This window comes from Papaver somniferum, chromosome 5 (assembly GCF_003573695.1).
Source record: "Papaver somniferum cultivar HN1 chromosome 5, ASM357369v1, whole genome shotgun sequence".
Classification (NCBI taxonomy): Eukaryota; Viridiplantae; Streptophyta; class Magnoliopsida; order Ranunculales; family Papaveraceae; genus Papaver; species Papaver somniferum.
In genome coordinates this window covers 38190827-38207694 of record NC_039362.1, presented here as the reverse complement: position 1 = coordinate 38207694, position 16868 = coordinate 38190827, and the positions used below count along the sequence as shown (strand labels likewise).

At 35.2% G+C, this 16868-nt stretch overlaps 1 protein-coding gene across 1 annotated transcript; it reads right to left on the bottom strand.

Annotated features, from left to right (window-relative positions):
- Window positions 1–10039: 10039 nt before the first annotated feature.
- On the bottom strand, window positions 10040–10837 carry LOC113278954. Its single transcript, XM_026527672.1, has one exon. It carries the CDS (start codon window positions 10835–10837, stop codon window positions 10040–10042), a length of 798 nt encoding a protein of 265 aa, XP_026383457.1.
- Between the last annotated feature and the right edge of the window lie 6031 nt (window positions 10838–16868).

The following is a 16868-nucleotide window of genomic DNA, read 5'->3' as shown; positions in this document are numbered from 1 at the left end:
GGTGGTAAAGGTATGTTTTTTTATGTTTTTTTTTTTTGAACAACTTCAGTTGACAAATAACTGAGAGTTACACATGTGTAACTCTCAGTTAAACATTACTTTACTCAGTGTGTAACTAAGAAAATAACATATGTAACCTTAAGTTACATATTTGTTTTAGCATGTGTAACTTGTATTTACACATTGTTTTCTGTTTGTGTGAAACTTATTATTCTTTCGATTCTGCACAATTTTTTTGTAGGATTTTCCCCCCTTGCTTTTGCACTAGTCGATTCTGAGACGATCAACAACTGGGAGTGGTTTTTAAGGAATTTGAATGAAGTTGTTGGTGATGGGAGGCCAATCACCTTCCTTTCGGATCGCCATGAAGGACTCTTGCAGGGTGTTCCACTTGTTTATCCAGATGGGTTCCACAGCTTCTGCTACTATCATTTGACGAAAAATATACCCATCACTGCAACAGATCCTAGGTACTCGCTTGTGATGGACCATTTCCGAGAGGCGACATCCGCACTCTCACCTGAAAACCATGCGAAAGCCATACAGAAGATTAGAGACTTGAACTGCGATTGGGTGGATGATTACATCGAGACAATCCCACCTGAAGCATATGTGAATGCCTATTTCAAAGGTTGTCGGTATGGACGAACATCTAGTACTCTAGCAGAATCAGTCAATAGTTGGGTTCTGGTTCATTCTTCTTGATCAGGTTAATTGAGTGTGTGTGTGTGTGTTTTGCTGTTTTGTTGTTTTTTTATTTCATGTTTTGTCACTTTATGTATTCATGAGTTTTTTTCTGCTTTTCAGATTAGGAGGAAAATAATGTGTTTGATGGCGGAGCGTCGTGAAATTGGTGCTAATATGATGACTCCATTAACCCCTGAGTATGAAGAAAAGCTTGTGGCTCTTCAAGATGAAGGTTTGGCTTGGGAAGTATTGGTTGCTATTCCTGTCGTGTTTGAATTTTTTATCGAAAGGTCTCACATGGTGGACCTCGAACACCAGACTTGCACCTGTCAAAGGTTTGGTTTCTTATGCTTTTTCTTCTCTCTGTATGTTCATTTTTTTAGAATGTGTATCTTCCAGTTACATTAGATATATGCATGTATAAATAGTAGTTACACATCTATTTTGCAAGTGTAACTTAAAGATACACATCCTGTATATGCACCTGTAACTAGCCAATTTTGAGTGTTTTATGATTTATATGTGCAACTAACTGATTTTTTGATTATTTTTGTTTTCTTCCAGGTGGCGCGTATATGGTTTTCCTTGTGCTCATGCTCTTGCATCCATACGCAAGGTTAAATGTGAGGCTATTGATTTCATTTCACCGTATTTTAAAAGCGATTATTTTAGGAAGACTTATATGCATGCCATCCAGCCGATTCCCAACTACAACAGGCCTGTTGAATATCATCCAGATGACATCGTCAACCCGCCTACCGTGAAGAAGCAACCAGGTAGACCACCAGGGAAAAGGATTATAAGTAAAGGTGAGAAGAAGGTGAAGAGGAAAGTTCATTGCAGCAATTGCAAGGAAATAGGTCACAACAAGCCAGGTTGCAGGAATCCTCGGAAGTTCACACCCCACTAGCTTTAGTCTACCAAAGTTCATTTCTGCAAGTAATGATTTGATGTGTGGATTCTTATTTGTCTTGGATTATATGTTTTTTAGTTTTCTTCATTTCGGTTCTCATGGACCAAACGTTTTTATTTTTCTGCAACGTTGATTATTTGCAAGGATCTTTTATTCAGATTTTATATTTTGTCAGTTCACAGTTGAAATGCATTTTACTCTATTTTTGATTTATTTTTGTACGTCTGATCAGTGGTCAAATGCTTGTGTAATTTTATTTTACACTCAAATATGGATGTGTAACCAGAATGCATGTGTAACATTAGCTTACACATGATAAATGATGGTGTAACTTTATTTTATTTTGATTTATTGGGTAAGTCCGATCAATGGCTTGTGTAACTTCAGTATACACTCAAATATATGTAACCAGAAGTTACACTGCTGTGAATGCATGTGTAATATTAGGTTACACATGATAAATGCATATGTAAACTCTGGTTACACCTTCTGCATCAAGTTAAGATGTGTAGTTACTTAACTTGTTGCATACTTTCTGAAACCTGTACACACAGCAGTAGAAGTTCTAACAAGATAAAAGTTTTTAATTCAAAGAATTTCAATCCAAAAATATTTTCAAAACCAAGAACTGCTAAAATCTACTAACTGATGAAATTTAAAAGTTTCTAACAACATATTTTCCAAGTCTAACATCTGCTTGTGGCTAAAAACATATTTACGAGTATATAATTTTTTCTAATCCTAATGACTGCTTTACACATCTCTGGATGGATCCGAAAGAATCTTGTATAGCATGCTTCCTCTCATGCGGTTCAGCTTGTTATTCCACCATAGCATCATACTTGAGCTTAATTTTTTGTCAAGTGGTTTATTCTTAATCCTGATCTTCATGTAAGTGCATACACATGGAAGACAGACAGGAATTGAACCTTGTGGGGGCGAAGGGAGATTCTTGGCATTTTCATTCATCCCAAGAGCATAAGGACACAAGAGTCTCAGTTCTGTAGTAATTGAAAATGCATATTTCTTGGCTTGAAGAAGGTGTTCACCCCTGAGTTCCTTAACGCTTGACGAGTTCATGTAGGACCAAGGATTAGAGCTCTTCAATTCATACTCCAGCAGTGTGTAGTGTGTGTTGTTGTTGCACATTGGGGCGAAAAGTCTGACTGCATCGTTCTTGTAATTGACATACTCCTTCGCAAGCTTTGGAATCCAAAATCTCTTGAATTCTCCGTAATCGTTCAAGTAAGAGGCCTGCAAAAACCACTTGGAATGTCAAACTCACATTTTTAATCAAAATTTACAAATGAACAAGTGATTATGTAAACAAAAGTTACACATATGGCCTTGGGTTTTACACTGGAAAAATAAGGATGTGTAACTTCATATTACACGTTATAAATGGTTGTGTAACTTCAGATTACACATTATGACTGCATTTGTAACCTTATATTACACATTATAACTGTTTTCCGACATAAAAAAACTCTAGAGTATGTTATCATAATCTTACAACACACATTACACATTATAAATGCAATTAGATTTTAAATATATCGAAGTACTTACGTATGCTTTTGGCGACAGGAATATCGCTTTGTCATACTTGCTGTTAGTGTTCATCTTTGTCCTCAATCTGCTAATGTAGAAGTCGATGAATTCTGACTCCAAGTAGGATTCTTTCTTGGTAAGATGTAGCATTAGTTCTCCAGATATATCAAACAGGTGGCTACCATCTTCGTTGCGTTCAATCCAAGTAATGTCTCTGCATTTTACAAAGAAGTAAACTATTAATCAACATAACAGAATCAAGTAGTAAAACACAACAATCAATAACAGAATCAAGCCTACTTGGAGTCAAGCTACTTACGTTTTCGGATGAGTATTGAAATATTCAAACACTTTCTCCTTGTTTTCGCCTTCCTTCCTTTCGATAACTTCTGAACCTTTCACATCCTTTCTCATTGTTCCGTCATCTTCTTCAGCAACCTCAGCCATTCTTTCTTCTTCTACTTCTGGTACTGGGTCCATTATTTCTTTTTCCACTTTTGGAACTGCGGCCATTCTTTCTTCATTAACAGTCTTCTTAATCTTCTTTGGCTTCTTTTCATACTTCTTCAGATCTTGTGTTGGAATTTTTCTATTCCTCAGCACACATTGTTGCATGAATGCTGGTTGGTTTTCTCTTATTGTATTCACAGCTTCCTTCAGTAACTCTCCTACAGGTCTTGGAGTTTTATCTATTCCAAGGCTAAAAAAGTTATCCTGTGTTGTAGCTGCGCAAACAAATATAGGCAGAATTTAAAAAATTATCACATGTATGTAACTTAAGAAGATAACCTCAAGCCAAAATAATAATGTAGTGTATGTAACCTCAAGCTACACATGCCTTTTACAATGTGTAACTTGAAGTTACACTTCCATTACAAACAAAACATAAAGGAAAAATAAAACGGAATAGTAATTACAGAAGGAAGAGTGATTACCACTTGAGCTAGGTTCTGCACTCTCCATCACTGCAGGTCCATGTTCACTTTTTTTAATGTCGCCGACAATCTCATCTAGCATTTCACTCACTTGAACATCCGTCATATCAGTAGGGTTAGCTTCTAGTTGCACCAAGTTGTAGGTCTGAGCATTGTAAGGCTGTGTTTGTTGTGTTGTAACAATTATCACCATGGAGTCGTCAAACTGTGTCGAAGCAAAACTGTTCTCAAAAGTTTCAGGTGTTGGCTGAGTTGGAGCAGTCGGAACCAAACCGTCACCAACAGTTGCAGGTGTCTCTTCAATGACATTTGCATCATCTCTTGCGGCTTTCTCATGCTGCTCAACCACACCACCACCTTCTTTTGCGCCTCATCAGCAGCATGCGTCTCTTCATCAGCTTTCTTCTGCGCCTCATCAACAACATCTGCAGTAGTGCGCTTTTTCTTACCAGTGGGCTTTTTCTTTGGAGGAGCCTTGCGCCCCTCTGCAGCAGTTTGAGCTTGCAGAATTGTTGGCGTATTTCCAGCTGCAAGGCTCATACATGGAACTGCACAAGGATTGAAATGAGAATTAGGATGATCATGATGATGTTAAATTTTTTTAATAAAATTTCAAGAAGAATATATATCATGTGTAATCGACTGGCTTGGATAATTAACATTGTAACTTCATGTTACACATGAATATGACATGGATACCTAGTGTAACATGGAGTTACACATGCATCTAACTAGTGTAACCAGAAGTTACACATGCATATAGCATGTGTAACTAGGGATTACACATCCATATGATTAGTTTACTCAACATTTATTAAGTCTAATCAAGTTAAATAAGCATATTAAAAATGAACAACTAAAATATGAAATTAAAAAGGTTCAAAGACCTTAGTGTCAACTAATTGGGTACCTTTATCAAGTTAAAGAAGCATATTAAAAATGAATAACTACTTACATTCTTCATGGAAGGAAGTTTCCGCATCATCTTTCTCTTTCTCTTGCTCAGTCTCTTTCTCGGTCTCTTCTTCTTCATGCTCAGTACTTCCATCTCCTTGTTGCTCAGTCTTAACTAACTGTAACTCTTCTTCTTCATGCTCAGTATCTCCATGCTCAGTACCTCCATGTTCAGCATCTTCATGTTGCATAAACTCTTCCTGGGTCACTTTGTAAGGATCAATACCCATTGCTTGCATAATTTGGCAACTAAAATTGTGAATCTTGAATTCTGTTGTTCCTTAAAGGTCCCCTTCTGATATCCCTTCTCTGGCAATTGCATACACTGCTTTAAACATTGCTTTCTTTGCTTGCAGTTGCTCTTTCAGATGGCCGTTCTCAATAGTTTGCGCTTTCAGCCAACTTTGCAGGTCGTCCTTGCTGGGTACCGCTGTTGATATACCTAGCTGCTTCTCAAGATGTGAAAAGTCAGCCACAAAACTAGGAGTTGGCTGCAATTAACAGATGGAGAGGTTAAAAAGAGATAGCAAAAACAGTTGAACATTCTAAATATACAAATTTTCAGTTGTATGTGTAACTTAAAGTTATATAAGCACATTTTGTATGTGTAACCTATAGTTACATAAGCACATTTTATAGTTACACATATAAAATGTGTAACCTATAGTTACACATATAAAATGCATTCACTTGTGTTATCTTTTGCATGTGTAACTATAAGTTACACAAGCACATTTAAATGTGTAACTTATAGCTACACATGACAATTTTGATTACATCAAAGTTTTATCTAAATTACATTACCATAAATTTACAAAACCTAAACCAACTGACATATAACTCTTACCGAAAACTGTGTCATGTCTGTTCTCCAAATGTAATCAGAAATCTGGTATATATACCACCTCCCAATCCTCGGGATATCTTCTTGGTGGTTCTCAACTTTTGGGATTAATCCTGTTGGCGTGTGTTCAGCAAATAATAACTGCAACATATAAATTTTAATTAGTCGATTGAACAAAAATATCCATCACGTAACACTAAAAGTGTTGGAATAAGAAACTACACACAAGCTTTTTACCAGTAGGTATTGCACACAAGCCTTCACATTTTACAAACAACCAAGATTAGTATGAATTTCTTCAAACAAGTGCTTGTGTATAAAATCAGGCCACGACACCTTGAGCACCGTATCATAAGTTTTAACGATACTAAGATATTTCGCGTTCACTCCATTGGCATTTTTGTCACCAAAAAACAATACACAGCAAAGATAAAGACCTATCAAGCAAACTAGATCCTTCTCATCAACTTTCTTTCTTTCCCACTTTTGCTCCTTTTTGCCATAAGTTGTTTTATCTTCTCTAAAATGTTTGTCTTAGTCACTGTCGTCTGATGCTTCGTAGATTTGATATCAGTGAAGAATTTGTTGTATAAAACATTGCCAGTCAAATCACTAGGACAATAGTACTTTAACAGCTTCTGACCCTTTCTGCTTCCAATCCTCTGCATGCAAAATATACCATCCATCTTTGCGGGTGTAGACTCTATAATCTTATCATCAACAAACTTGAATGAACACGGTGTCTCACAATCCATGTCAAAGCAGTTCAAAAGCTTCAAGACGCCGTATTTGTTGGTACTTATCTGTCTTGTTGTACTCGGTACAACTGTATCATAGTCATCATAATACATCATTACTAGTTCACCGTAAGCAGCTCTCCTAAGATATCTCTCAGCCCTATCAGTCAGTCCTATAGGTTTTATCACCTTTACTAAATCCTTTATTGCATTCAACGACTGCCTTAGGTTTCCTTTACACATCACACACAAAAATAGCATGAGTCAGTATGTTGTGTACTTATCAAATACACTCATTTTTAACTGCAAAATGAAAATCATGTTACACACTATGTGTATTTGTCAAGTACACAAACTGAATCATTCTATTCTGTGTTGTGTAACCTTAACTTACACATGCATATGAAGGTTTACAGGCGTCATTTTTTGATGTGTAACTATTATTTACAAACACAATACAGTCGTAGGTTATATTTTGCATGTGTAACTTTCTAGTTACATAGGCAATTGGCAAATCAGTGATGTTATTATGCATGTGTAACTTCTAGTTACACAGTGACTTGGCAAGTTAGTGGTTAGATTTTCAATGTGTAACTTATAGTTACACATGCATATGCATTACAGGCATGATATTCTAAATGTGTAACTTATAGTTATACAGCCACTTTGCAAGTCATTGGTGACATCTTGAATGTGTAACTTACAGTTACACACTCAGTATACAAAGGCTCAATTGTATGTGTAACTACAAGTTACACACTCAGTATACAAACCACAACACAGTTGGTGGTGAGATTTTGAATGTGTAACTTATAGTTATACAGGCCCTTGTTTGCATAGTTATGCATTCAAAAGCATTTACATTAGATCATCACAACCAAAATCGCATGTATAGTTTTTACTAGCATGATATCATAACAACACATATCATCAAATAATTTCAACTCTTAATACCTGTTATTGCAGTATCTGTTTTAGCGGTATTGCTTCTTCCTCGCGCCATTTTACTTCACAAAATGTAAATTGAATCTGAATCTGCAGTTTAAAAAGTAAGAAAACATCAATCTCCAGTAGTACTAAACTCCTTAACATGAGATTGAGATGATACATGAACAAAAAACATCAAGTAAACCTAACCCCTAAAAGCAGAGAGGAAAAGTAGAAGATCGAAAACAGATTCAAACCTCAGTTCGTCTTCTTTTTCTTTCTTCGTCTTCTTCTTCTTTCTTTGTCTTCTTCTTTGATTAAAAAAGGACTGAATCAAACAACGAATGAAGTAAAAAACAGATCGAATACACTGAGATTTAACATATCAAAAACAGATCAAATACAGATCGCAAAACAGATCAAATTTACTGAGATTAAACAGGTCGAAAACAGTTCCAAAAACAGATCGAAAAACATGTTAAACACGAAGAAGAAGAAAAGATTAAACATGAAGAAGAAGATTTGACCGAAATCTACCTGTTTTAGTTTTTCGTTTCTTCGATCTGCAAAAAAAATTCTCTAAAACAAATTTCGCTGCACTTCTTTGAAGGTTTTCTTCCGGCAGTTTTCTCAGGTGAGATTCAATTTCTCTCTCTTGAAATGAAATGAATGTGTCGATTTGATAGAAAACCTAGGTTAGATACTTATATAGTGAAGGTTATTCTGGTCATTTCAACCGAATTAAAATTTATTTTTAATTCAGGGCCTAGTAATAAAACTCTTTTAACTAGGGGCCTCATATTATGGGTTATCCATGGGTTGGGCCTTAGCCTAATTTTCCCTTGTCTTAAAGATTCTTGGTGAACTTTAGACTGGGTAAGATCCAACCCACCTTATAATGGTTGCGTGCGAGTAGCTTTTGGGGGCAGGATTCACTTCATGTGGGTGGGTGGGACAGTTTTGTTGTCCATAGTCTGAGAACCATCAAGCTCTCCCTTGGTAGAGATAAGGGTTGGAATCCTGGACCTTGTAATTGCTAGTAGTACTTAGGGGCCACACAACTAACCACTATACTTTTTTTTTCTAAAAAAACACCCTAACTATGCATTAACTTAAAAGATAATTACAAACATTCAACAAGGGTTCTCTCATGACCAAATTGTTCAAAAAAGAAGGAAAAGAGGCCCAAGCTTCCTTAAGACTATGCTTTCTAGCTCGGCGTGCAAGCCAATCAGCAAGTTTTTTTTTGATACGCTTAATATAAACAACCCTAAAGCTATTACTACTTAAGAGAAGAGATTTGCAGTCCACCAAAATATCCTTGCATCTCCACTCGACACTAACGCTGTCTCCATTAACAAAATCCACTACTTGAAGACAGTCACTGATGAACAAGACTTTGGAAAGATTGATCTCCTTTGCCCAGGAGATATCCAAAAAAGTGCAGTCGCCTCCGCACTCATTGCATCAGAAATCAGTCAAAAGTCCGAACGCGAATGAGTTATTGTTCCTGCATTATCACACAAAATCATGCCAACACCCATATTAAAAATTTTGAAAGAGACATCAATAAAAAAGATAATGATCCACTAGATTAATAGGAAGTTTAACTTCCAAATTAGTCTTCTGAATCTTCACAGGAGGAACTATATAAGTATTTATCATTCTTTTCACATCAAGAATAACTTTATCCGGAATAATAGTAACTTTACTGAAAACCACTTCACATCTAAGTTTCCAAATACACCACATGACTATAGCAGCTATACTTGGCCAGTTAACCACAAAAGGAGACTGCCCTAATCTATCATCAAACCATTCAAGAAAATAATCCTCAGTCCAATCCAGATCAAAGCTAATTAAATGTTGGAGCGACAAACCAAACCAAACATGTGAAGCAACATGACAATGAAAGAACAAATGAGTAACAGTTTCAATATTGTTTTTACAAAGAGGACAAGACTCATCAACAACAGGATTATAATTCGTTAGCAAAGTATTGACTGGAAGCATATACGCAAAGATCTTCCACATGAAATATTTAATTTTAGGCAAACAATTCAGACACCAAACCTTTTCCAAAACAAAGCTTCTTCCTCATTACTATTTTGATTCTTATATACTCTATAAGAATATTTAATAGTATAAGTTCCATTTTTGGTATGAGCCCACATAATCTGTTCCTTGAGAAGAAGATTAACCCTTATAGTTCTGATCCTAACAACATCTGCAGGCCAAAATAGAGAGTTTAGCATGTCAAGATTCCAAGAACCAGTATTATTATCTATAATACCCTTCCAAATCCAAGAGTTAGTATCAGCTGTTTTGTCAATTTCTAGCAAATTTTGATTAATGAAATACTTGTCTTTTCAAAAAATTGAAATTAAATGATCAGGATTTTGAATAATTCGCCAACCAACTTTAGCTATAAAAACTCTGTTTGTAGCATAAGTATTTCTAATTCCAATCCCTCCACATCTTTTATCCTTTCTTATATCTCCCCAAGAACGAAAAATGGAAGCATGTCTAGGATCTTTCTTAGACCACCAAAGAGTTCTTTGAATAGTGTCAATCTTTGAAGTAATCTTCTTAGGAAATGGAAGACTGCAAGACTAGATAAAACATGCTTTGTAACCACTATTATACCAGCAACATTAAGACTAGTTTTTTTAGAGCTTCCTAATCTGGAATAAAATTTGTCTATTAAAAATTGAAAGGATTTTGTTTTATCTCTATTGACAAAAAGAGGAGTCCCTATGTACTTCTCAGAAGAACTCATATATCTTATACCTAGAGCTTTTGACAAAAGTTTCTTATGCTTATGATGCATTTTTGAGGTAGTAAAAAAACCAGATTTTTCAAAATTTATAGCTTGACCAGAAGCTTTAGCAAAAATATTGATAATTTTTATCAAATTTCTAGCATACATGAAAGAAGCTTTAAAGAAAAGCATACAGTCATCGGCAAAGAATAAATGAGAAATCGAGGGGCTATTTTTCCTTATTTTGAAACCTTGAATCAAATTATCAGCTTCACCTTTCAAGAGAATTTGAGATAAAAATTCCATGCATATTATGAAAATATGTTTATCACCTTGCCTAATACCCCTGGTAGGAAAAAACATTTCACCAAGAGATCCATTAACTAGAATAGAATAAGACAACGTGCTAACGCATTGATCAATAATCTGACACCATTCTTCAGAGAAACCAATTTTTCTAAAAATAGAAAGAATGAATGACCACTCCAGCCTATCAAAAGCTTTGGAAAGGTCAAGCTTAATAGCCATAAAATTGTTAGAGCACTGCTCGGTCGAACTCGCGTGCGTTGCTATTTCAAGCATGTTTGTCAATGTTAGTGATCAAAATTATAAGTCTTGATTTCTAGCCTATTTATAGATATCTCGGACTAGGACATAGGTAGTGTAGTTGAGCTTAGATTTCACAGAGTTCATCATTTGAAGACGAAGAACTACTAAGGGGAGCTTGTGGAACTTCTTCGACAAAAGGTATGTGGAGACTTGAACTCATCTATCACTTGGAAAGTTTATTTCTACAATCTCCTATATTGAGACATAAGTCGTGTTACGATATAGTTTTATCTATACACATTTGAAATTTCGAGCTGAGTATATCTCGCTTACATATTTCTCGAAATATGTGTTGGTAAGCTTTCGCTGAGAAAATTGCTGAGTAACGTCTTACATGGTTTGTGTGATACAATCATTTGATGTAGGCTTGGAATGTTTCGATAATGATTATTTCAATATATTGAAAATTGCTTTGATGCTAATGTGAAAACGGCTATTGTCATTATAGAAGAATGTTTCAATGATTGAAATAGAGAGTTGAGAATGTAACCATGTTTGGATATAAGCATATATAGTGTGTTCGCACATTAGTGTATAAATGCACAAACCGGGAACCAAGTGTATGCATATGTGTGTATACCAAATTGGTGAAGGAGACAAGATAAGTATGCGTACCCATACGCATACTGGCGGAAATTTTCGAACCGAAAATATCTGCTGAGTTTGGGAATTACAAACTCCTAAACTAGTCACCTTAAGTATGTGTACCCGTAGGCATACTGGCGGAAGTTTTCGAACCGAAAATTTCTGCTGAGTTTGGAAACTTAACAAACTCAAATCCGGTTTCTTAAGTACGCATACCCGTACGCATACTTAAGCTGGTTACTTTGTCAAATCGGTCAGTTCATGGACTTAAACATTTAAATCATATGGAATGCAATTTTTGCAGACTGTGACTATAATGTTCATGATTGATTCAAGTGAATCAAACCGATTTGTTTTCAATTGTGATTTCTATAACAATTGAACAACTCTTTAACTAGTTTCATTTGAGTCATTTGAACTAGTTATGGTTGAGATGAATAAGGTTGATATGAGAGTAATCATATGGCTAACCTTGGTTAACTATTTGTGAACCAACATGGTGTACACGTTTAGGTACGGTTACATAAACCTAAATGAGGGTACATTTCATTTGTGTGTAACAAGCTAAGTTCGATCTAACGGTTGAAAGATATTAGCTTGGTTGAATAAGGTTTTTCATCTAACGATGATTATTGAATGCTTTGTTACCAAGGTAACTTGGATTGCAAACCCTGATTTGAAAACTATATAAAGGAGAACTCTAACAACTGGGAAACCTAATCCCCACACCTCCTGTGTGTTACTAGTTTCATAACTTTAACCTTAGGTTTCTTCTCGAGACCCTGTAGGTTAACGACTTAAAGACTTCATTGGGATTGTGAAACCAGACCCAACTATTATCTTTGTAGTTGCGTGATCTGATCTTGTTGTTTCTATCGTGTTGAGTACAATTGAAATAAGGGTTAATTGATGTTTAGTACTTACATTTTGTCCAACATTAGTGTTTGGTCTAACATTTGTCCAACTTAGGGGTTGGTACCTAGAATTCACGTTGACCGTCTTTGACCGTTTCTGACCAAACAATAAATACTTTTATTTTAGAAGTTATACTAAATTTACAAATACATCCTGAAATGGACTTAGGATCCAACGGCTTTGGTGATACCCTATAACCTACGGTTAGAGATCGTATATCATTAACCTAACTCTTTATTCTTCCTCCTCGTAAAATCTTTTTTTCTTTTGCCTCCATTACGAACATGTTTCAACTTCTTCTTCCCTCGTAAAAACCATTTGCTTGGTGGATTTTGTTGAAGATTTTTTTCATAAAACAATACCATAACAACAACACATTAATTTACTGAATCAAATCAAAACCCAATTTCTGAATCCCCAATTTCTTAATCAAACAGAACCCTAACTTACAAAACTAAATCAAAACCCAAATCCAATATCTTAATCAAACAAAAACCTTATTTACTGCATCAAATCAAAACCCCAGTTTTTGAACCCAATTTACTAAATGGGAAACACAATTTCTGTTGGTAATTTTTTTGGAACCGGTGATGTTGGTTTTGGTGGCGATGCTAAAGAAGAAAATGATGATGGAGAATTAGAATAAAGAAGTATTTAATGTCTAATTCATGTTGGGTTTATTTGTTATGATTTGGTGGTAACAGATCTTGTCGTGGACAGGGATGTTGCCATTGAATTAGTGAGTTTATGGTTTGTGTGGCTGCTATGAGGAGTTAGGATGATTGGGTTTGTTTTAAGATATAGTTTTTGGCGAAATATTGCGCAAGACTTTCCTGTAAAATCAGTTGGAAGAGTAATATATTACCAATTTGATTGCAGATGAATAAACGGTGTTGAATGGTAATCGAGCTTGTGGTGTGCGCATGGAGGAGAATGAGTAGCATAGGATTTGTAGTGGGTAATGTTTAAATTACATCCAGTGTAAAGTGTGAACAATAGATTGTAATTCATTGTGATTGGATAAAGTGATGGTGGTCGTTGTGGTGATTGGTGCAGTAGTGATTGAGACACGTGTTGGTGGTGGTGGAGGTGGAGGTGATAGAGAGATGGAGCAGATGGGTTTCCCAAACAAATTGTTTTTGTTTTTGTAAATATCAATAAAGTAGAAGGGTAAAACAGTAAATTCGTATAATAATTAAATTTTATATAATATTTTTAATAATGAATAAACAGAAGTCAAAAGTTAACCGGGTCAATACGAGTCAACGTTATTTCCAAGTACCAACCCTAATTTGGACAAAAGTTAGACCAAACACCTATGTTGGACAAAATGTAAGTATCAAACATCAATTAACCCTTGAAATAATCGGCTCGAGATTTTATATCTCCGATTGGAAAGATAGAAAAGTAAGCACAAACACCTTCGTCTCATCGTTTGTGATTCCACAATAACTTGTTTCGCTAGTCGATTAAGTTTATTGTGTGAGGTGATTGATAATACTAGGATGTTCTTCGGGAATATAAGTCTGGTTTATCACCTTGATTTATCAAAACACGGAACAAAAACTCTTGGGTATTTCTGTGGGAGACAGATTTATTCAATCATATAGACTTTTCTGTGTGAGACAGATTTGTCTCTCAAGTGTTCTACTTTGGGTCGTAGCAACTCTTAGTTGTGGGTGAGATCAACTAGGAGAATCAAGTGTGTAGTATCCTGCTGGGATCAGAGACGTAAGGAGCGTAACTGTACCTTGAATCAGTGTGAGATTGATTAGGGTTCAACTACTGTCCAGTTCGAAGTTAATTGGTAGTAGGCTAGTGTCTGTAGCGGCTTAATACAGTGTGGTATTCAATCTGGACTAGGTCCCGGGGGTTTTTTGCATTTGCGGTTTCCTCGTTAACAAAATTCTGGTGTTTGTGTTATTTGTTATATAATTGAAATATCACAGGTTGTGCGTTAAGATCAATCAATTAGAATATCCAACCTTGGGTTAATGATTTACATTGATTGACACTTGAACATTGGTCTTTGGTACCGTTCAAGTAACTCCTCTTATTCAATCGGGCTCGCAGATTTCTATTTGTTGATTGTGGATTCAATTAAGAGTTAGAGATATTAAATTCTTTTATATACTTTATTCTAGATTGAGTCTGACTGTCTAGTTGATTCTCTAGAAAGTGTATTGGAGTAAGTCCTCTCAGATTTCCAAACGAATTGTTTGGTGTGGTTGTTAGACCCCCGCATTTTCACATTTTTGGCCGTTTTCTTTTTTCTTTTAAAAGAGTGTAAAATTTCATGACTAATAATAATATTATCATGGATTTGTATATTAACAATAAAGGTATACTGAAAAGGAGAAATGAGAGAATCTAGCAGAGGTTTAAGACGATTTGTTAAAAATTTTGAAACGATTTTGTAAACAGTGTTAGATAAACTAATCGGCCTAAAATCTTGAGGTGAAGAAAATTTATTGACCTTAGGAATTAAAGCTATGAAAGAATGGTTAAGCGCTTGAGAAGAAATCTTGTTCGAAAGAAATTTTGAACATGTTCAGTAACTTCTTTCAAAATTTCTTACCAGTTGTCCCTAAAGAAACCAGCAAGAAATCCATCTGGACCTGGTGATTTCCAAGGGGCCATGTCATTTACAGTAGCTTGAATTTCCTCAACAGTTGGTATAGCCACCAAAATAGAATTCATATCTTCTGTGATAATAGGTTTAACATCTTTTAGAGCTTCAGCTAAAACATTATTATTAGGTTTCGAAGAAGTGTAAATATTCTTGAAATATTGAGAAAGGTGATTAAGAACTTGACCTCTGTTCTCCAACCAGTTTCCCTGATCATCTTTAATAGTGTGTATAGTGTTGTACATATTTCTTAGTTTGACTGTATTATGAAAGAATTGAGTATTATTATCATAATGAGTAAAATAGTCAATTCTTGATTTTTGCTTATAAAAGGAATTTTCAATCTCATACCAGTAATCTAATTGTTTTGAGTAGTTTAAGATATAATCCTCAATAGAAGAAGTAAAGGGCATTGCTTGCAACTTCTCAATCTCAACATTTAGTTTACTGATAGTGTTTTTAATATGACCAAAAGTTTCAATGTTCCATTTAGATCAGTTTTAAGATTTTTAAGCTTTCCAGCCACAATAAAACTAGGAGCCATTGACTTTCTTATCCAAGGAATTTATAACAACATTTTTGAAATCGGGACTTAACTACCAACACTTGAAGAATTTGTAAGGGATGTACAGATTAGGAATTTGTTCATTATGAAAGCACTTGAGCAGAATTGGGCTGTGATCTGAATAAACTCCAGCTAGATTAGTAATACGAGTACGAGGAAGAACAGTTACCCAGTCATCATTCATAAAACCTATATCTAGCTTTTCAAATATCAGCTCCAAAGGATTTTTAAATCTTCTATTACGCCAAGTATAAGGATTACCAAAGGAGAATACCTCATGCAATCTTAATTCTACTTATTTATTTCTAATGAAAGATGGAGCTAAAGATGTATCAGGATTACCTCCATGCTTTTCCGATGTGTGCAGAATAAAATTAAAATCCCCTAAAAGTAACCAAGGTCTAGAAAAATCTTCATTCATGTTTCTCAGAAAGTTCCACTGATTTTTCATGCCAGAAATATTTATAGCTCCATACACAAAAGATACCAAACAGTTTTTAATACTAGGAGTAACATCACATAGGATATGGATCATATTAAGTGAACTACTAATTATCTCAATAGTTGATCTAGCAAAATAACCTAGTGCTAATCCACCATATTTTCCAATTGCTGGCACTACAAACCAAGAATCAAAGGGAAGATAGTGACTAAATTTTTTAACAGTATCATTATCCACCATTGTTTCCACAAGACAAACAGCATGCGGCCTATACTTCCTAAATATGCTTGACAAATGCAACCATTTTTTATCTGAGCAGCATCTATTCATATTCCAACAAATGAACTTCATGATTATGAGGACAGAAACTAAGAACAGCAAAAACAGAATTAAAAGAAAACTTTTTTTAAATTGAAATTCAGAGATCAAAAGAGATTAAAAAACTTACAAGGTCATGAGCCGAAGAAGGCTCTGCATCCATAGAGTCAAAGGTATCCACCATCATGAGATTAACCTCCTTGTCAAAATCTTCAGCAGTTACTAGTGGTTTCGGAGGAAGGGTAGCAATTGGAGTAGGTTCTAGAACAACTGCCTTATCTAAAAAATCTTCAACGATTGGATTGCTCATCATAGCATTGTCAGAAAAACGATTAACATAAACATCTGAAGAATAATTCATCTCTGAAGAAGCATTAAATATCACACCAGAAGAGGTAAACACAGTTTGGGACACAAAAATGCAGGATGCAGACCAAACTACACTAGCACCAACATTACCAGGAAAAGTATTTTCATGAATTCCAGGATTGAAAGA